The sequence below is a fragment of the Ambystoma mexicanum genome, chromosome 1q, assembly GCF_040938575.1.
Source record: "Ambystoma mexicanum isolate Mex_15411 chromosome 1q, UKY_AmexF1_1, whole genome shotgun sequence".
Classification (NCBI taxonomy): Eukaryota; Metazoa; Chordata; class Amphibia; order Caudata; family Ambystomatidae; genus Ambystoma; species Ambystoma mexicanum.
Genome location: NC_090922.1, coordinates 30,865,363 through 30,888,022, shown reverse-complemented (window position 1 = coordinate 30,888,022; position 22,660 = coordinate 30,865,363). Strand labels below are relative to the sequence as shown.

The 22,660-nt window shown below is 49.4% G+C and overlaps 1 protein-coding gene across 1 annotated transcript in view; it reads left to right on the top strand.

The window, feature by feature from the left end:
• DPY19L3 (dpy-19 like C-mannosyltransferase 3) overlaps nucleotides 1–22,660 on the top strand; it is a 2,003,695-nt gene that overhangs the window by 1,667,355 nt on the left and 313,680 nt on the right. Inside the window, exon 15 of the mRNA XM_069635451.1 lies at nucleotides 17,382–17,438. Coding sequence (XP_069491552.1) covers nucleotides 17,382–17,438 — 57 coding nt within the window. The remainder of the gene's footprint in view (nucleotides 1–17,381; nucleotides 17,439–22,660) is intronic.

Genomic DNA, 22,660 nt, shown 5'->3' with positions numbered 1-22,660 from the left:
GGAGGACTGAGACCCATCTTGGACTTGCGAGAATTGAACAAATTCCTCAGAAAAGACAAATTCAAGATGGTCACTCTTTCTCAGATCCTCCAGGCCCTTCAGTTCCAGGACTGGTTGGTATCTCTGGACCTTCAGGACGCTTATTTCCATGTGCCTATCCATCTCAAACACAGGAAATACCTGAGGTTCGCAATTGGCAACTCTCACTATCAATTTCGAGTGCTGCCATTTGGGCTGACCTCCGCCCCAAGGGTCTTCTCCAAGTTAATGTCGGTAGTGGCGGCAAGTCTAAGGAGGGAAGGGATTCATGTCTACCCCTACCTGGACGATTGGTTGATCAGGGCTGTCTCTTCGGAACAAGCTCAGATCCAACTAAATCATGTGTGCCACTCCCTTCACAGACTGGGCTTCTCCCTCAATTTAAAGAAGTCACAAATGATACCATTGCAGAGACTCCAGTTCATAGGAGCGATCCTGGACACTTCCCTGGGAAAAGCCTCGCCACCAGAGGTGAGGGCTCAAGATATTCTACAGATGGTTACCAAGTTTCAAAATGCCCAACGTCTCCCAGCCTTTGACTTTTTGAGGTTGCTAGACCTCATGGCATCCTGCATTTTCCTAGTGCCAGAGGCTCGCCTGAGAATGAGATCCCTCCAGTGGGCACTGAGGACTCAGTGGTCACAATTCTCAGGGAGAATGACAGATCTTCTTCAGGTTCCCGACAGGGTGGCTCGAGACCATCAGTGGTGGGCCTGTCAGGAGAACATTCTGAAAGGAGAACATTTTTGGCAACCCTGGCCGGAGATAACAGTAGTCACGGATGCCTCACTCACGGGGTGGGGAGCCCACGCCAACGACTTGACCATCAGCGGTCGTTGGTCTCCATCGGAGTCCAGACTACATATCAACCTGTTAGAGCTGAGAGCCATCAGACTTGCGCTGAAGGCGTTCCTGCCAGCTGTACAAGGGAAAAACGTCCTGATAATGACGGACAACACAGTGGCCATGCATTACCTCAACAAAAGAGGAGGCGTAGGATCACTACCCCTGTGCAGAGAGGCGATGCAGCTCTGGTTTTGGGCAATTCAAGAAGGAATCTCTCTATCGGCAGTTCACCTAGCCGGAGAGAAGAACTTGACAGCAGACGCTCTGAGCAGGCAGAGCACAGTCTCCCACGAGTGGGAACTAGCTCAGGAAGTCCTTCAAGAGATCTTCGCCCTTTTGGGAACCCCTCAGGTGGATCTGTTCGCCACCAGCGTCAGCAGGAAATGCGATCTGTTCTGCTCAAGGGAATTTCCCCTGAGAGGAGCTCTGGGAGACGCGTTCATAGTGGACTGGGAGTTTCCGCTTCTGTACGCGTTCCCACCAGTCCCTGTCATTCCTCAAATGATCAGGAGGTTGAGAAGATTCCGGAGAACCATGATCCTAATTGCCCCGGATTGGGCCAGGAGAACGTGGTACCCGGACCTTCTAGACTTGTCCATCTGCCCTCCAATTCGACTTCCACTCAGAGCGAACCTACTCTCACAGAAGGGAGGTCAGGTTCTCCATCCAGACATCAAAACCCTCAACCTTCACGCTTGGCTTCTGAAAGGTTGAGGTACAAGGATTGGGACCTCCCTGATGATGTTATGGAGGTGTTGCTTTCGGCAAGGAGGCCAGCAACAAAGACTTTATATCGCTGCCGTTGGAACAGATTTTGCAGCTCGTGTAGAGAACAGAATATCGACCCTTTTTCATGTGGTACACCAATGGTTTTGTCCTTCCTTCTATATTTGGCGAATTCAGGCCTTCAAGTTGGCACCATTAAGGGCTATCTCGCAGCGCTATCCATCTTTAAGCGCACTGTGGAAGAACCATCCTCAATGTTTATCCCCCAAGACCATTCCAAGTTCCCCTATGAGATTTAAACTTAGTACTAACTTTCCTGATGGGCACACCTTTCGAACCACTCCATTCTTGTTCGTTAAGATTCCTTACCCTTAAAACTGTTTTATTAATAGCACTTACATCTGCTAGAAGGGTGAGCGAATTACAAGCTCTTTCTTGTAAACCCCCTCACACAATCTTTACAAAGACAAAGTTGTCCTGCAAGTGAAGCCTAATTTCCTCCCAAAGGTGGTTTCTGTATTTCATATCACTCAGAAGATTACCCTTCCATCTTTCTATCCTCCTCCTCATCTGGGGAAAGAGGAAGAGAGGTTACACAGGCTAGACCCTAGAAGGGCTTTAAGTTTTTACATCAGTAGACTAGCCAGGATAAGACAGGCAGACCCACTGTTTGTAGGTTACACAGGTCACAAGCTGGGGTTACCAATAACTAAGCAGACCATTTCCAGATGGATCATTCTAGCCATTCTGGAATGTTATAAACTGGCAGGGAAAGAGCCCCCTCAAAACCTTAGGGCTCATTCGACCAGAGGTATTGCAGCTTCATCGGCCCTCAAAAAAGGAGTACCGGTTAAAGAAATCTGTGCGGGCGCTACATGGTCGTCTGTCCATACCTTTACACGTTTTTACAATTTGGATTCCTCCTCCAGTCAAGAGACTAGGTTTGGAAGGGCTGTACTGCATTCTATTCATCAATAGAATACAGCGTGAAGTCAGTACTCCCTCCTCCAATAATAGAATACTGTTATGGGAGCCTATCTAAGATGAGGAATACGTCGGAGGACACAATCCCTTCGAAGAACAAGTTACTTCTTACCTTGTAACGTTCTTTCGACGGGATGTTCCTACGACGTATTCCTCATCGACCCTCCCATCCATCCCCGCAGTTCTACTTCCCTTGTTGTTGCAGCTTACGCTCCTTCAGGGTGATTAGTCTAGTCCCGAAAGAATTATTGTGGGCTACAAAACGAAACTGAGCAACGGACTCTGCGCGCGGCCTTTATAGGCAGGATGACGTCGACGGCGGCTGTCGAGGGACATCGACTCGGAGGACATCGACGCGCAGCGCCCTCTAGAGAGAAAAAAATTTCCGAGGCCAGCAGAGCTGGAAGGAGATATCTAAGATGAGGAATACGTCGGAGGAACATCCCGTCGAAAGAACGTTACAAGGTAAGAAGTAACTTGTTCGTCTCAGCTTGCCCTTGAATTTTGTTAGGCTTAATCTCCCACCCTTCCTTCTTCAACCCGTTGATGATTACTTCTGAGTTTGCACACTTTGCTCATCTTTCCCCTGAATCAAAATATTGTCAGTGTAGTGAGAGATTTGTATGTCTGGTTTACATGGTATCTTGTCTAAGTGTTCTGCCACCAGCCGGTGACAGATGGTTGGGCTATGTATGTACCCCATAGGTAATCTTGTGAAGGTGTACTGATGCCCATTCCAAGAAAATGCTAACTGCTCTTGGCACTCCTCAGCAATTGGCACAGAGAAAAATGCATTGGCTTAGTCTACCACTGCATACCAGGTTCCCACAAACGTTTGTACATTCTCAATCAAAGTAATGGCATCTGAGATGCCGTCCCTAAATGAAGAGTGTGTTTATTCAACTCTCTATAATCCACAGTCATCCTCCAACTTCCATCCCCTTTCTTGAGTGGCCAGAGCAGATTGTTGCAAGCCGTAGAAACAGGGCATAACTGACCGGGGGCACCCCATAGAACTTTTTGAGGGGTTTCAGAGGAGTTGAGAGGGTCGGAGGAGAGGTCACTTATGGCTGCTGGTTGGACGGTCAGTTGTTTTAAACATTGGAATTGAGTTTACGAAATGGGAGGGGAGAGGTGCTGGAAGAAGGCACACAATAAGTGGAGGGAGGGATCCGGGAGTTGGGGAAGTTTCTTTATTGTTCAAATTAGAGTCGGGTGGGGGTATACCCCCACCTGGATTATTAGGGGATAGAGGAGACAGAAGGGCTGCCTAACATGGTGCCCAAGGCAGGGGCCGCATCCCTGCTGGTTTGACAGTCGTGTTCAACACGACAGGGGAACTGGATTGAACGCTTCAGACTGGGGTTGGGAAGGGTGGGAAGGGAGGGGTGGGGAGGGGTAATACGGTAAGGAACCTCATGCAACGAAGCACATATGCAAGAGGGGTTAGGAACTTCATAGGAAATACAAGAGGGGACCAACGAAGGGTGACAAAGGGGTATGGTTGAGATGGCGGTATATACGCTGAACGTGAAGGGATTGAACACCCAGAACAAGAGATCCCTAACTAGTAACATGTTCTGGAAGCAGAAACTAGTGACCCTGTAGGAGAACCACTACAGACAAGGGGCGGAATCACTGATTAAGGGTAAATAGATTGGTAGGAACTTTTTGGCTTCCCAAAGGAACTCCAAGAAACAAGGGGTGGGCATCCTACTTGGAAAGTCTTTTCGACTGACGGGACTCAGGTCAAGAGGGGATTTGGGGGACGATTCTGAGTTATAAAAGGTATCCGTGAGGGGACACAGATCACGCTTGCTACCCTGTCCGCACATAATGTGGGGCCGATGGGGTTCCTACGTCAGGTATCTAAGATGACTGATGGTTGGGCAGAAGACTCAATGTTTTTGGTGGGAGAACTTCAACTTGGTGGTGGACCCCACGTTAAACTGGTTGTCGGTGAAGGGGGCGGGTACTAAAGTTATGACCGAGGATTACTTGGCCTTTCGGGACCTCCTGGAGGATCATTTTTAGGTGGACGTCTGGCGGAAGCATTGGTTGGGCCTGCTGGGATACACGTTTCCCCCCGCTCCCCACCTCAGACCTATACGAGGATTGACTTCCTCCTGGTACCGAGAGAAAACAGGAAGGTGAAGTTGGGACACCCAGGGTTCAGGCAATTACATGGTCGGACCTTGAGCTGGTTGTGGCAAACTGGTAGCTCCCTGAGCCTCGCCAGTGTTTCAGATGGAGGTGCAATGACACCTTGCTAAGGGACTGGTTCTTTAGGGATTTCCTGGGGAAGGAGATACAGGCTTACTTTGAAACCAACGATAACGGGGAGACAGGAATGGTGACAGTCTGGGAGGCAGCCAAGGCTACTTTTAGGGGGCTACTTATCACTGAGGGATCACGTAAGAAGAGGGAAAGAGGGTTAATTGAAAGTGGGCTCAGTGAAGAACTGGGAATGCTATGGTCTTAATTGACCCAATGGGATGCAGACTGTAACGCTGACCTGGACTCCTCAGGAACGTAATGCCTTCTCAGCCTGTGGACCTGTTACTTGGGCACATTTAGGATTCCTTTTCTGTATAAACAACAATAACAACAGTAGAACTGCTATAATACCTGATTTCTGAGAAGTTACTGTATAACTGTGCTTTTGGTAATCCCTCCCTTCTCACCTGTGTTTGTTTTGTTGCGCTCTCTATCCTGTTATTCTACAGGGGTGCATTGGAATGAAGAATCTTTAACTTCGAAGGCTGAGGTGTTCAATAGACTCTTGCCTTTATAATGTCTTTGCTTTTCCAGAATTTGTCTTGGGTAAGTATCTGGAGGAAATACTAGATTTGGAATAGTCCCTACATTGGAGAGATCTCTCTTTCTAATATTTTCCCTTTTTCTTGCAGGTTCTCGGAATTCGGAAAGTCTAATGGCTTCGGGATGACTGCGACTTTACTCTGGATGGAGAAATATTCATCTAGCGTAAATTCGTCTATGCAGAGTAACTGCAGCCTTTTGGGGAAGAGCACGGCAATAACTGAGCAGTGAAAACTTGAAGAAACTTCAGGTACGTAAACTTATTTAAACTTCTTCTTTCTTAGTTTCTATTAAGTTTGTTTGTTAATTAAATACCTTATTTGTCTGCAGGTTTTCAGAACGCTGAGGAAAAATACCTTCGGAAGATGCAGTGGCTGCTGAGGAAACTTCTGAATGAAGGTACTGCGACTGCAAATGATGAACGCTGCTTGAAGAGGCTGCAGCTGTGAGAGAACTTCTGACAGAAGATGCTGCGGCTACGAACGAACACAGCTGACTGGAAAACTACTCCAGAGATAACTTTGGTTCGTTAAGTCTTTTCAATAGCTATGGAATTCTGTTGTTTTTTCTGTGAAAACTAATGTCTCTGATTTTTCCTTTGACAGGTTCTGTGAGGAAAGACGCTGGTAGCGTTACCCGCTGTCAGCAGAGAAGACGCGAAGCGAGCGCTTCGGCGAAGGCGGGGCTTAAGTAGCTCCCTTTGCAATAAGTATAGAGCATGCTTTAAGTTATCAATGGATCTGGCAGCGGCCATGTTTAATGTATGAGATCACTGTAAGCACTATGAGAGACTATGGGAGCATATGCTATGAATTGTACAAATGCCATGTTTGCCAGGCTTGTACCCACTTTTGACCTGCTGACTGATGTGATGTACCTTGCTTCTCCTGCATGCCTGAATGGGAACTGTGATCACTTACTGGGATCATGGCACAGAAAGGAAGGAGCTTCTGGGTGAAATGAGAGATAAGAGGCCGGAACTCCATACGGTCCTGATAGGGGAGGTCGTAAACATGAGATTCTCCCGACAGAGGTATTATGAAAGGGGTGACACGGTAGGGACCCTTCTGGCAAATAGGGTGAGGGGTTGTAGGACGGAAAGGAGGATCGGAGGAGTATGGAATACTGAGGGACTAGTTGTGAAGGAGGGGGTGGGGACATTGTGACCTGCTTCGCAGGTTTCTACAGGGAGTTACATGCCAAGCCGGTGGAGCAGGCAGTGGGGGAAGTCCGGCAGTACCTGGCCGAGCAGAGCCTCCCCAAGCTTACGAGGGCAGAGAGGCAGGTCCTAGAGGGCGAGACAACCCGGGAGAAGATAGTGGGAGCTATCCAAAGACTAAAGACAGGGAAAGCCCGAGGGAATGATGGCTTCACGGCTGACCCTCTTGTATTTTGTTCACAACTTTGAGAAATAGATGGATTGATTTGCAGTACAGGGCCACTGGCTGTAATTTCCTTTACATATACAGAAGAACTTGCTGGTTAATCAATCACAGGTCTTGATCACTTACTGTGTCTCACTTTTGCTATGTAAACAAGCAGGAGCATGTCTCCAGAACTCAGGGCTTCACAGGTGCTCCACTTCTCCAATGTCATCTCGTCCCGCATCCAAGTTCCTCCTCCCCCACTAATAGTCTTACTTTCTTTTTTATTGCCCCAAAGATTTGCTCCTGGTGTGTGCTGAGCTGAAATCTTTCGATCCAGCAGGTGCAGCCTTGCTTGTTGTCTTGGGAGAATCGTCACAGCCCGCCTCTGATGCCCCCTTGTATCGGCTCTGCAAAATCTTAATCTCAGCTCAGTATGGAGTAATACAGGCTGCTCCCACTGGCAGAGTGCAGCCGACGTTGCCCCACAACCCTGTCATACTGCTCATGGGGATCACCACTTCCATCTCACATTGATACATTTTGACTTTATGCGATGCACAGCCATATAATAGTTTAGCTGGGTGTGGGCTTGATGGGAAGCATGCTAATAAGCCACCATCTTGGCACTGCCCCTATCAAAGTTAAGTTCATGGCACAATACGCATTAGTAGGGAGTTATTCTCAGGGAAGAACACCCAGCGAAAATATGTGGATCATAGACAATGACACAGATGGACGGGGGAATTGAGAGTAAGGGTGAAATCTAAACCGAATTCAACACAATCAATGCAGTTTAACCTCTCTGCTCTCAGACTATCCGATTTCTGGAAGATGAAGCTCAGACGTACTTGGCCCAGGTGAAACTCCCCCATTTAAATCAGGATGAAGCAGCAATGTTAGACAGTTGAAAAAATACTGATAGTGACTGCTATGGCGGCTTTAAATAGCAGGAAGTCTCCGGGCATAGATGGGTTGTGGACAGAGAACTCCAAGTTTTATGATGATGCACTGTGCTGGATATCACTCTGACATCGATGGCAACTGTCAAAATAAAGGTCTTTTTAAAGTCTGGAATATCGCTTTAAGAATGTGCCTAATATAGACTGTTCTCCTGATCAATACTTATGGGAAGATATGTCCATAACCCTAACGGTTAGGCTTTTACTGCATATGAGGAGACTGGTTCACCCAGACCAAGCGGAGTTCAATCGGGGAAGGTCAACTTGTGCCAACCTCTGATTTGATGTTAAAGTGTAATATAGGAAACCAAGGCACAAGAGGGCAGCCGTTGCATCATTGGGTGAAGTAAAATCCTTTGAGACTCTGTACTAAGTGCTTGTGCGAACAGTTAAAAAGTTTGGTGTTCGAGAGACCATCAATTAATCTGATGACCTCCCGGCTGCTTTTCATTTGGTGGACCACAAGGTTCTATGCAATCACCTTGACTCAGCAGCTCACTTCTCACAGGAGGCCATAGTTTGGATTCAATCTTTCCTGAGCAACAGGATGATGAGTCTTCTCGCCATCAGCGGCAGCAGACCCTATTCCGATTACATGTGGAGTGCCACAGGGTTCCTGTGTCTCACCAACAATGTACAATATATTTACTAAGCCCCTTTTCGATGATCTGGACCATCTTGGTATCACCTACACTAACTATGCAGATGATACCCAGATTCTCATACCGCTTACTGGGGATTATGACAAGGATTTGGCCTTGGTAAATAAAATCTATCTCATCATCCAGGCATGGATGGCTGTCCACGGTCTATGCCTGAATGATGACAAAACTGAGCTCATAATTTTGGGAACTACTTTCAACCTCAATAAACTTGGCCACAAATACACTTTTTTATATCTATGGCAACATCATCAAAGTTGCTAAGGAGGTAAAAACCCTAGGCTTTTACCTAGACTTCACCCTCACCTTTGCCAAACAGGTTATTTCCATGGCCTCTGCCTCTGCATACACATGTAAGCTGATCAGAGCCGGTAAACCGTTCCTATCTAAGAACAGCTGTACTATCCTGGCCCAAGCTTTAATCTTGTCCAAATTGGACTACTGTAACTCCCTATACCTGGGCGCCAGTAAGTACATTATTAACAAGATTCAAATTCTCCAGAATAATGCCCTTAGAGCGGCACAGGGCATAGCTCGAAAAGAGCACATCTCAGAGGTAAGGAGACAGAATAAATGGCTGTCCACCAGCAATAAAATTCTGCTTGTAACTGCCTCATTAAAACATAAATGCCTAAACAATGCTGCACCTCGCTACCTCATGGAGAAAATCATCAGAAAAACCTTGAGTCGCCCACCAGGTCTCCGAACTTAAACTGTCTAGTTGTACCTAGGTTCAAATTGACCAAAGCAGGAGGGAGCAGTTTCCCAGTCAAAGCTGCGCAGCTATAGAAATCCCCCCCCCCTTCCTGAGGGTGGACCAAACTTTTCTGAACTTCAGACATAACATCATTAAATGGCTTCCAGTAAATTACCACTAATGCGCTCCTGCGACACTCCCACCATCTCCACTCGCCCCTGCACTACCCATTATATTGCACTGTAAATAGATACTACAAAGCCTATCATGGCTGAACCACAACCTTGTAAATGATGTAATTATGTATTGATTATCCCACTGTATGCATATACTTGGCACACTGCCTAATGACTTCATCCTTTTGTAAATGCTTGTTTTCCTTCCTATGTAACTGTGTAACTGTAAGTTCAAAGTATTCATGTATCTTCTTGTTCTTCTGCGCCCTGATACCTCCGGGTCTGGCGCGCATTACAAATAAATAAATAAACAAACAAACATACATGAGTCTTCTGTACTCCAGTGCTAGGAAAGTGGTCCAAATGAACAACGAGAATTCAGACCCATTGGTGCTTGAACGTGAAATGAGACCTGTTTCTCCTACCAGATGAAGCGCTAGATACTGTGAACCAATTTAGGGAAGTCTTGGTCCTAAAAGGTAATTGGAACAAATCTGAGATTTTACATCACTGTGATGGCACAGTACTCACGTATTCATGTCCACTTAAAATTGCTTGAGCCACGTTTAGATATTTGGGTGTTGCCATAGACAGAACAGTATAGCTGCAGAGAGAGCATTAGACATCATATCCCAGAGGTATTGTATATATTAATTCATTCATTATAACTTTATTTCGGCCATGAGGCCATAAAAGTACATCATAACTAATACATCGACAGCACTAGTATACTAAGCATGTCATCCATAATGCAAAATAACTCACATGCAATTCCCGATAGTGCTGCATATGACCCCAGGGGGCGTGGTTCCCTGGTAAATTCTGGATTGGTACAGAACAGGCCAGACAACTCCTTGATCATCAGCCAGATATTTGATATATTCGGGATGAAAGTATAGAAGTGGAAAATGCTTCCTCTTGCACTAACCTGAGAATTGCCCTTTTAAGAATAATAGTTCCCAGACTGCTATTTGCCTTTTCCAACATTCTTTTGATATTTCACATGAATTATTTTTTTAAAAATGTGTATGAAAAAAAAGCTGAGTGGTCTCTAGAGCCTTGTGGTCTCCCCAACCTTCCCTTTGTGAGCAGGTGTCCCGCTTGAAGCATGTATAATGCATGATGGAAAATGTTCAGTTCGACTTGAATGCTTGTAGAAGTTTTCTACTGATCGACAACGAATCTTGTAAAAATAATTTGTGATTAAATACAAGTAATAAAATCAAATAAAATGTGTATGACTATTATTTCCTATGAAGGGCAAGAATTTATAATAATATAATAAATGGCTGATCCTTTTTATAGGACTACGGTTGTTAAATAGCTGATATGTCTGCTGTGTGATAACATATTTTCCATCTATGCATTTATGATTTTGTACTTTTGCATCTTGTACATGGGGAGCTGGGTGCGGGGCGGAGGGGTGGGTGATTATATTGTGGTCGGAATCCGACTTTGGAAATGTTGTACTGTTGTTTTTGTCAAAATGTATTGCTTCCTGTTATAGCGAACGTTTGTTGTACTGACAGAAAGCACTGCAAGAGATGTGTTAAAAAATATGATGTGACATTAGGCACCAGAGTTTCAGCTAGTTGAAAGGCATTAAGAGGTCAGTGCATGATCCGATGGCATTCTTGACGTCAATGGAGGGAAAATGACCACTATTTAAATCAAACTTGAGTGAGACAGAGTTCAATCTAGGCTGTAATTGTACACATTTTAGTAAGGAAGTATTGAAATGACTGCAGAATCTCGTCAGAGGTTAATTGCCCTGTTCACTTTTGAGGACAGGGCCCCATTTATCATTGGCTAGTCTACCGGTCAACTCCCAACGTTTGTACTGTAAGAAATGCAGTTACTTACTGCTGATTAAAATTATACCCACCATTAGTATTTAGCATAACAAATGATTTAAAAATGCATGTTTAGTTAGAGCTACATATTTAAAGCAATCTACAGCAGAGAATTGAAGATGTTTAAGCTTGACAACAATGGATAAATTAATAGTTGCTCACTGTAGTGACTAACGTACTCTTAGTCCATAGTCCCCTTTCCTACATACTGTATGGGCATCCCTTGCAAGGGACAGGAGACTGAACCTTTTTCACCAGAAAAATCTTCTTCCCTGTTAAATTTAGAGGCGCACAGCGGCGCGGCCCTGGGAGCATTCACTCACCTGACTCCCCCCACCGGCGCCACTCCTCAGTCCCCATTGACGCGTCGACAATATATAGCATTGCCTAATGACACCACTATTATCAGGGGGAAGATGGTAGGACATATGGAGGAAAGGGAACTATGGACTAAGAGTATGTTAGTCACTATGGGCGATTACAACTGAATGTTGCCCCAGGGTGGAAAGGAGCCCCTCCTTAAGCAAAACGGTTTCTCAGAACCGCCTGCCATGTCTGACCTACAGGCAGTGCCCAGACAATAGTGCTTGCAAAAAAGCCGAAGGGGTGGCCCAGGTGGCCGCACTGCTAATGACTTGCCACAGGAAATGCTGCTGGAATTAATGCAATGGCTGCGGCCCTGGCCCTGAACGCATAGGCATGCAAATTGGCCAGAGCTGGCCTGTGGTGCCCCTCATAGGCCTCCTTGATGGCTGCGACCATCCACCTCACGATGGAGGCCTTGGAAGCCTGATAACCTGGCCTTGCCCCACCAAAGGTGATGAAGACGGCAACCGACTTGCGGAAGCCCTTGGTCCTGTCCAGATAGTACTTCAGAGCGCATCTGACGTCCAGACGATGCAACACCCTCTGAGGCTCATCCTTGGGGTCAATGAAGAAGGTGGGCAACATAATCTCGTTCAGGTGGAAGGCGGATGAGACCTTGGGTGATGCAGGGTACGACCGGAGGACCACCTTATCCTTGTGGAAAGTGGTGTAGGGCTCTGAGGCCACAAGGGTCTGGATTTCGCTGACTCTGCGAGCAGAGGTGAGGTCCACGACCAGAGCTGTTTTCAGAGTGACCAGCCTAATGTCCGCAGACGCCATTGGCTCAAAAGGTTTGTGCGCCCAGGCGCCCAACACCACGTTAAGGTCCCACACTGGGTGAGGCTTCTTTATGGGCAGCTAGAGCCTGTGGAGGTATGCCAGATGTCGCTTGACCACCGGGTTGGAGGAGGAAAAGAGCTCCTCTTCTGTATTCCTGTAGGCGCCAATGGCTGCCAGATAAGTGCGGCATGTGTCAACCTGCACTCCAGAGTGTGTGAGTTGTGCCAAGAAGGAGAGTATGTCATCCAGTCAGCACCTAAGGGGGTCAATCTCCGTAGAGTTGTCCTAATGACAAAACCTAGACCATTTGCTCTTATTTTGGCTCATGGTTGCCTTGCTTCTGGTGCCCTGGATGATCTCGAGATTAGCCTGCGATAGGTTCAAGTGTTTCAGAGTGACCTGCTCAGGAACCACACTGCGAGGGCTAGTTTGTGAGGCCCAGGGTGGAGAACCCTGCCCCCCTTCTTGGTCAGTAGCAGAGATGGGCAGAGTGTTAGGTGAATTGGGGGCCTGTCCGATAGACTGAGCAGCTCGGAGAACCACTGTCTCGCCAGCCACCAGGGAGCTATCAGAATGATGCTGAGGTGGCAAGATTGTTTTGTCCTGCAGATCACCCTGTGAATCAGGGGTGTGGGTGGAAAGGCATAGGCTGCCATGTAGTTCCATTGTATCTGGAATGCATCGCCCAGGGAGCCTGAGCCCTGTACCTGCCAGTAGGCGAACTGCTGGTATTTCTTGTTGTCCTGAGAGGCAAACAGATCCACTTGGGGTTGCCCCCACCTGAGGAAGATCTCCTTCAGTACCAGGTCGTTCAATTGCCACTCGTAATTGTCCACCCCCAGTCTGATGAGCCTGTCCGCTTCCAAGTTGGATTCCCCTGTGAGGTGGACCGCCAAGAGGTAGATGTCTTTCTCCAGAGCCCATTCCCACATGCTGACCGCAAGGTTGCATAGTGGCGGGGACCTGGTACCCCCTGCTTCTGTATGCAGTCCATGCTGGTGGAGTTGTCCGTTTGGATAAGTACTGTCTTGCCCTCTATGAGAGGGAGAAAGGCATTGAGACCCAGCCATATGGCCTTCAACTCTTACCAGTTGATGTGGGACTCCTGCTCCTGTAGAGTCAAGACTCCATGGACGCTATGGCTGTCCAGAGTGGCTCCCCAGCCTTCGAGGGAGGAGTCCATCGTGACAGTGACCTGAGGGAGGGGCTGCTGGAAGGGCCTGCGCCGCCGTATGTTGAAGTCCGCAGACCACCAGGAGAGATCCAGGTGGAGAGACTTGGGAACGTCCACAGGCTCCAATTGTGAGCCCCTCTCCTGATTCCATGAAGCTGCGAAGTGCAGCTGCAGTCTTCTCATCCTGAGTCTTGTGTGGGGGACGGCTAACAGGACCGCCGCTATAATACCCAGTAGGTATTGGTACCACCAGGCCGAGGTCACAGACCTGGAGAGGAAGTGAGTAGTGGCTCTCTTGATGGCCGTGATCTTGTCCTCCGAAGGGAAAACCTTCTCAGGGCTGGTGTCCCAGATGAGGCCCAGGAAGGTCAGCTTCTGCGTGGGTTGCAGCTGAGACTTCTTGAGGTTGATAGTAAACCCCAGGTCATAGAGTGTGTTCATGAACGCGGAGGAGGTGTGGAGTACTGCTTCTGGAGATGAAGCCCGGGCGAGCCAGTCGTCCAGGTATGGGTAGACGTGGTGGCCCTGAGCTCTGAGGAGAGCGGCCACTGCGTTCATCAATCTGGTAAATACCCTGGGGGCTGAATTGAGGCCAAAGGGTAGCACCATGTATTGGAAGTGGCAGCCCATGATCCTGAAGCATAGAAGGGACCGATGCGGCTGCCAAATCGGGATGTGTAGATACGTGATCCAGGGAGCACATCCAGTCTCCCTTGTTAAGTGTCTCCGCAATGAGAGCTGGTGTAACCATCTTGAATTTTTGTAGTGGAAGGGAGAGGTAGAGGGTGGAAAGGTCCAACACAACTCTCAGGTCAGCCTGGTTCTTCTTCTGTATGGTAAAAATCCTGGAATAGAAGCCCAATCCTCTCTGGAAGGCTGGGACTTATTCCACTGCCTGGCTCTCGACGAGCGACCGGATCTCCGCCAACATAGTTGCTGTCCCAATCTGTGGGAGAGGAGGGAGGAGAGGTGGGACCAGTAAGCGGTACCCCGTGGGGACTACGGAGAGGATCCAGGGGTCCGAAAAATGTTGGTGCCAAGATTGCATGTGGAAGACAAGCTTGCCCCCCACCAGAGACACGTGGCCCAGGAGGGGCGTGTCACGCCTTTTTTCCCTCAGAGGCTGTTGCGGAGGATGGGATTGGAAGAATCCCCCCCCCCACCCTCCTTTTGTTTTTCCTCCGATGCTGACTGGGGGGGAACAGTCAGGTTGTCTGGACCTTCGTTCTTGGAACCCTCGGAACCCTCCGGACGCCCGCGCCTTGTTGGAGAGTTGAATGGACTGTGTGTACGCCTTGGGTGTGGCCTTCGTAAGAACAGATAAAGACTTAATGGTTTGTGAGCTGTTCTTCTTTTTATCTAATTCTTCATCCGTTGTGGAGTAAGAGGTCACTACCCTCGAATGGAAGGTCCAATATGCGTTCCTGAACGTGCGGGTTAAACTTGGTAGCCCGGAGCCAGGCCGTCCTTCTCATGTCTGTGGCAATGCAGATGGCCCGGCCAGAGGTATCAATATGGGCCACTGGGGACTCCCATGATGTCCTGCGCTACCAGCCTGGCTTCTCCTAATCTCGCCTTGAAGCAACCCTGGCTTTGCGGTGGAAGTTCCGGGAGGAAGTCTGCAAGTTCCTGCCAGAGCCTTTGGTTAAAGGCTGCCAGCATGGCATCCGCGTTGACCTGACGCAGGTGCAGGGAGGCGTTGGAGTACAGTGTTTTCCCGTACGCCTCCAAGGTCTTCTCCTACTTGTCTAACAGTGCCGAGGACGAGGTGGCCGAGGACGACTTAGGCTTAGAATAGAGTGACGCTGCAGTGATCACTGAGGAGTGTGGCTGAGGACGAACCAAAAGCAAGAGTGTATCCCCTTCCAACTGTCTTTACTTGGCATTGAGGCGCCTATTGACAGGTTGAGCCGAGTGTGGCTTGAGCCAACACTTTTTGGCCAGGGCAACACGTCCTCGTCCTTCTGCATCTGGATCCCCGTCTTGGAGGGGGGCCTTTGGATGAGGACTTCTGCCAGTACCCCCTCCTCAGGCTGCTCCACCTCGGGCTGAGGAAGGCCCAGGTAGTCCGCCAGGGCTGCAAGGCATTTGTGGAAGGCCTTTGCAGAAGATGGTGTGTCGGGGTCCTCCTCCTCGTCTGCGTCCACCTGACTACTCAGAGGATCCAGGGCTGGCGGAGGGGTACCAGGCCTTGTGGGCTGCGGTGTGGAGACCGGAGCCGGAGGCTGTTGCGGAGGCTGGTGTGGATCCGCCTGTACTGCCCGAGGCAGGAGATCGGAATCAGAGGAGCCGGCAAGGGCAGCGCTGGGGCCAGAGACACCAGAGCCATTGGAGGAATGACTATGGGTACCAGTGGGGTGACCTGAGGGAGCATGTCCCTGATAGCATCCCGAAGGATGGACCCCCATCTGGGGTGTTCGCATCAGCGGCAAGAACCTTTAGAAGAACCTGTCTTCGGAGGCTGAAGAGGTGGTAGGGGATATCGACGGAGTGGCTACGGGCTGCTGGGGCCGGGGCACACTCTGCCTAGGGTGCAGGGGAAACCTGCCCTGTGCTGCTGATGGATAAGATGTAGGCCACGTACCTGGTCGACTCCAGTCCCACCTTGTGACTCATTCCTCCACCCTCTCTGCAAGAGGAGGTATTGGACGAGCAGCCATCTTGTCTGGCGCGTGCGGCCATCTTGTCGAGCTGCATGCCACGTGCCAAAGTCATGGTGCCTGGCTCGCTGGAACAGCCACGTCCAAGACGCTTGGTGTTGGATCGTAAGGCCTATCCCGCACCTCAGGCCGAGACCTGTAAGGCGCATTGCCCTCAGCAGAGTTGCCGGTAGTGCTGAGTGAAGGCGCCCCCTCGGACATGCTGCCGGTAATAGGGCGTTGCCCCTCGGGAGTAACCCCGGTAGAAGAACCTTGCGGTCTCTCAGCACTGATACTGGGAGGCTCTGGAGACCCCTCGGCCGTGAGGCCGATAGCTAGACTAGCCTCGATACGTGTGCTGGTATAAGAACCCAGAAGGTTCCTCCCGGTTGGGCGCTTCCTTGGAAATGAGTCGCCCTTGCGGAATGCGATGGTGAATAGAGGCCTCACCTTATGCCTCAAGCAATGTTTGACAAAGTCCTTCAGGTCCTCCGGTGGTGACTTCTGGAAGAGCTCCCTCCACCTAGCTAGCCTGTTCTCCAGTGACTGTTGTGTCAAGGCGTCGCACGCGGAACAACCCTCCCAGCCGTTGTCGGGGCCAAGGCAGCAGAGACAAAGGGTGTGGGGGTCTGAAGTGGGGAAGAGCCCATCGCAGGCTGGACACCTGTTGAAGCCCGCTGAAGTCGACATGCGCCGGGGAGAAGCGTGGTGTCGGAGGACCAAGTATCTAAAACAAAAAAGGCAAAGATCGAAGAATATCCGGGGAAGAGCGCGTGGTATTACATGGCCAAAGCCAAACACAGGAGCATTGGTGAAATTGTCCCGTTCCCGTTGACGTGGAGAATGGGACTAAGGAGTAGTGCCGGTGGGCGGAGTCAGGTGAGCGCATGCTCCCAGGGCCACGCCCCTGCATGCCTCTAAATTTATAGGGGAAGAAGATTTTTCTGGTGAAAAAGGTTGTCTCTCCCGTCCCTCTCAAGTGACGCTCATGGAGTATGGAGGAAATGGGACGGGACTTAAGAGTACTACTGCCGTTCTTTTCCATTCTGAGCTATATTATGATTTGATGGCCACCTATCAGTGTTGACAAGCATTTAATTTTTCGGGCATGTAACCTCTTCCCTTATTTGTTTTGTCATTGCCGATTCATTTTATTGTTGGTGGTTCATATTTTATTGACTAGTGTCTATTCATATTTTTATTAATATTGTTTTGTATTTTATGGACAATGACTGAAATAAAAATTGTGTGCTGGTTATTGCAGTACAACTAATGTCCTGTGTTTATCCCCAGGTTAATCTACTGCATTATTGTGCACCCATCCTGATAATAATCTGCCTTTACTACAAGGTAATGGTCTATTTCATTTTTCTGAATAATTGTTTCTTCAGTTATGCTTCTTGTAGTGCTTTTTAGTACTAGATTCTGAACCTGTACTGATTTGTGCTACGTATATACCATAACATCAAATGTAAAAGAAGCCTACGTTTGACACCAAATCATGGAAGTAACAATTGTTCAAAACCAGACTTGATGGAATGGAGTTTATTTTTGTGTTGTTCTCTTCCTGCAAGTTGAGCTTTTGCAGCATCTGAGAGGCGGGGATCTAAATAATTATTGTGCTCCAGCCTAGGGGCAGTTTTGTGTACCAGTGTTCTATTCAAAAGATGAACATGGAGGGTATTTCTCAGTAGTTTGGTAATGGACATGGTGGAGACTGTTGCTCTGTGCAATTCATAGTCTTTACATCGTAATGTCCATTTTAGCTGTCTGTGCTGGTAGAAAGCCCAGTAGGTCAGCTCACCTATTTATGTTAACATGAATGGATCACTGCCTAAGTACACATTCGACCATTCTTCCACACGTCTTGCACCTTAAAAATACCTCTCTTCGCCCAACTCCGCCAATATAAGTCTTGTTTCTAATTTGTAGTCCCAAGTTGTCCCACAATGGTGCTTTATAGTGCATCCATATATTATCTCCTCCACTTGCCATAAAAGATTGCAGTGCATTGCCAGTAGTTCCAAATGTGGGTAATTTGACTGCCACATTAGGCATTTCCCCCATAGTCTATATATCCTGCAGCGAGTATGGCAGAAATTTCTCTTTCTCTATAATCATCCATAACGGCAAGCAATTATCCCTTACGGTAAAGTATAATGCTGCCTTTCTTCAACAGAAACCCCTTGCAACAAATCTCCAAATTGGGGTACCCAAAACTCCGCTCTCGTACTGCCTGCATAAAAACATACAGCAGAATTTTAGCTCTCTTACCTTCCCCCCAAACAAAATTCTGGAAAATGTTGTCAATGCGTCTAGTAACCTTCTTCGTAAATTTAAGAGGAATAGACTGAATAATATATAGAACTTTGGGCAAGAGCACCATCTTTATTGCATTAACCTTATACCACAGTTGTGGTATACTAGGGTGCTTTTTCTCCCCTCGCAGGATTCTCAATCTTAGGTGGCCCGGTACCTAATACGCATTACTGTTTTTGCTCTGATTTGTGGTATACTAGGGTGCTTTTTCTCCCCTCGCAGGATTCTCAATCTTAGGTGGCCCGGTACCTAATACGCATTACTGTTTTTGCTTGCTCTAATTGTGGTAACTTGTGCTTGCCGCTCACTTCCTGTCTGCGTGCTCTCGTTTCTTCTGTCTCCCCCCCCCTCCCTCCTACTCCATGGTGCTCTCCGTCTCGCCTATCTTCTCTAACTGCTTCTCCATTGACTATCCTGCTCTCCTCACTAAATCTGGTAGGAAAAAGTTTAAAAAGGACATCCTGGTCTCCAACCCAGGCCTCCCTATCGCTGACACCTACACTAATGCCTGCTCTAAGGAAACTCTCACTGACATCCTCTTTTTCGTGCCTTCGCCTGACCTATGGACCCTTCATATGGTCTCTGTGCTCTCTCCTTTCTCCTCCTGTCCCATTAATGGTGGCACCCGTTGGGATGTCCTCTTGGCCCCCTTCCGCTCCTCCAAGGCCATCCTTAATGTCTACGCTAATGGGACCGTCTTGGTCCAAGGCCCTCAGGCCAACCTTCACCTCTTCGATAGACGCTTCCCACACCTCATCAACTTCCTCTCCTCTCCTGCTGTCCCCCCTCCTCTATCCTTGGCTACCTTGCCTCTACCCCCCCCCTGCCCCCTCTCGTGCTCCTTCTTCACCTCCTTCTTCAATACCTCCACAGGGTGTACCTCTGATCTGTACCCCCTCCCCGGAAGTTCTTCAAGGATGGCAGCCTTCTCCACATTGCCACACTAAACACTCGCTCTGCCATCAAGCACTCCTCCAATATCTGTCACCTTCTTGAGGAACTGGACCTCGACGTCCTTTGTCTCACTGAGACATGGTTCACAGCCAGCTCTGCCACCAGCTTTGACACACTCCTACCTGATGGTTACAAGATCCTCTCCGTGCCCAGGCCCAACCGTGCACGGGGTGGTGTTGCCCTTATCTTCCCTGAGTGGATTCCTGTCACTGTCACTCCTACGCAGACCTACTCCTCTTTTGAATGCCTTGTCTGCCGACTCTCTCTCTCTCCTAGCCATTCCCTTACCATGGCTACTATCTATCGGCCACCTGGTCAAATTTCCTCCTTCCTCTCTGAGTGGGCTGACCTCTCCTCCGCACTCCTGTCCTCAACCACTCAACTCCTCTTTCTTGGCGACTTTAACATCCACCTTGATGCCTCCAGTCCCCCCACTGGTCTCTTTCGTGACCTCTGCGACTCTCTCTCACTCTCTATTCTCCCGTCTGGGCCTACTCACTCTGCTGGGCACACTCTTGATGCTCTGATCTCTTCTGACCTTCCCCTCTCCGTCCCTCTCTCCACTCCTCTCTCCTGGAGTGATCACTTTCTCCTATCCTCCCACCTCACCCTGCCTACCCCACAGGCAAAGCCACCCTCTTCACTGCCACCCACCTTCTCGGTCATCCGACCCATGAAGCGTGTGTCAGTTGAGGCTTTTGCTGCTACCTTCTCGCCCCCCCCCTGCCCCTTCGGCTGACTCCCACCCTGACACAGCCCTCTCCATGCTCCACTCTGCTATATCTGTTACTCTTGATATCCTTGCCCCCGTCATGAGAATCCGCCTGAAGCCCAAAGCCAAATGTAACTCCTGGTATGACTTGGATCTCACCACCCTAAAACGCAAGTGCAGGGTTGCAGAGAGGAAATGGCGTGCTTCATGTTCATCCTCTGACAAACTGGCCTGCCGCCTGCTCCAAAGGCAGTACCAGCTCTCCGTTCTCACCAAGAAGAGAGCCCTTATCCAAGCCCGCATCTCTGCGGCATCAAACAACTCCGCCGAACTCTTTAAAATCTGCAAGGAGCTGGCAACCCTGTTGCAGTCTCTACCTCTCCTGTCCCCTCCCAGGCCCTCTGCACTGCACTGGCCTCTCACTTCATCTCTAAAACTCAGGACATCCTGTCCTCGCTCTCCTCCTTTCACCTCCCTCCCTCCCTACCCGACCCTTCCTCTGGCCCTTCTGCGGTCACCCCTCCTCCCTCTTTCTCTGCCTTTCCACCTTTCTCTGCTGACGAGGTTTCCAGACAAGTCCGATCTATGAAAGTCTCGTCTAAACAGGTTCACCCCTGTTCCTCCAAAACTATCAAGGACCACATCGACGCCCTGGCTCCTGCCCTGGCTGACTTTTGCAACCACTCCTTCACCTCTGGAGTCTTCCCTTCCCCCCTCAAGCACTCCCTTGTGCACCCTCTTCTCAAGAAACCCTCTTCCGACCCCTCCTGCCCGGCTAACCATCGCCCTATCTCCATCACTCCCTTCCTGGGCAAGCTCCTGGAGAAACTGGCCATCTCCCAGCTTAACCTCCATGCTGAATCTGTTGGTAGTCTTCATGACCATCAATCTGGCTTCAGAGCTGCCAGAAGCACGGAAACTGCTCTCCTGAACATCCGTGAAAACCTGCTCTTGAACCTCGATTCCAACACTCCGTGTGCTCTCATTCTGCTCGATCTCTCCTCTGCCTTTGACACTGTCAACCATGCCATCCTGCTCAACCGTCTCCGGGAAAACCTGGGTATCACTGGTCAGGCTCTGGCGTGGTTGACCTCTTTCCTTTCAAATCGACCCTCCTAGGTCCAACTGGGGCCCTTCCTCTCCGACATCTTTTTCTCCACCTGTGGTGTCCCCCAGGGATCTAATCTCTCTCCCTGGCTGTTCAACCAGTATCTGGCACTCCTTTCCCACCGCATCGCCGCTCTCTGCCCTAATTTCCAGTGCTATGCGGATGATACCCAACTCATCTTCAGGCTACCCTCAGCCTCCCCCTCTCCTTCCCTCATCTCTGACTGTCTGTCTGCTATCCAAGAATGGTGTGCCGCCAATGACCTCTGCCTTAATGCCAGTAAGACTGAGATCCTACTCATCGGTACTCCCACTCCCTCCTTCCCTGTAGCTCTCTGGCCTGCCTCCCTTGGCCCCCTCCCTGCTCCTACCTGCAAGGCAAAACACCTTGGGGTCATCTTCGACTCCACACTCTCCTTCTCTCCTCATATTTCTGACGTCGCCAAGAGGTCACACTACCAGCTGCACCTCCTCAGAGGTATTCTTCCCTTCCTCTCCTTCCCCCAGAAGCTCACTGTCTCCCGAGCCCTGGTTCTCTCGAAGCTGGACTACTGTAACAGCCTCTATCTTAATCTGCCTGCCTCCACTCTCCGCCCTCTGCAACTCATCCAGAACAGAACTGCAAGACTTGTCCTTGGCCTCAAGCCCAGGGACCGTATCTCTCCAGGACTGAAATCTCTACACTGGCTCCCAGTGGCTGCGAGGATAAAGTTCAAAACCCTCTGCATTGTCCACAAGGCCTTCTGGGGCCTGGGTCCTAAATACCTTCAACTCTCTCTTCCCAAATATCTTCCTTCCCGAGCCCTTCGCTCATCTGCCTCCAATTCCCTCAGGGTTAGCCGCTTCTCGAAGCAACGAGCTGGGGGGTAGATCTCTCTCCGCGGCAGGGGCCTCCCTCTGGAACAGCCTTCCTGCCTCCCTGAAACTTGAGGAGAACCATCTCCGGTTCCGGAAGCACCTCAAAACCTTCCTCTTTGCTTCTGCTTTCTCTCTGCCTCTCCCCTGCTGAACAGCTAATTTAATTCCTCACTGAAACTGCACTGATCCTGCAACTGGACCACTCTAAACGGCCTCGGCCCTGGGCCCTGCCACTCTCCACTTGCACTGATGCCCTGGAACCCCTTTGCACTGTGGGACTGTCTCTGTATCCCTACAGCCCCCCCCCCCCCAGCACTTGTTCTGCACTTACCTCACACTTGCCACCAGCTGGCCCTATTTATTTATTTATTACGTTACGCCACTTACCTTGTACTGCACTTCCCCCCCTCCCCTTCCCCTTGCACTTTTCCCCCTCCCCCACCCCTGCACTTGCGCGATCTGAATGACACCTGGCCTAGTAAGATCGTTGTCTGTCTCCCCTTGTCCCCCCCTCCCTGCCTCGTCGCGCCTTGAAACACGTGTATAGGCGCGTTACAAATACCATATCATATCATATCATAAGTGTCAACTGACCCCATTTTAACACATCCCTCCAAAGTAC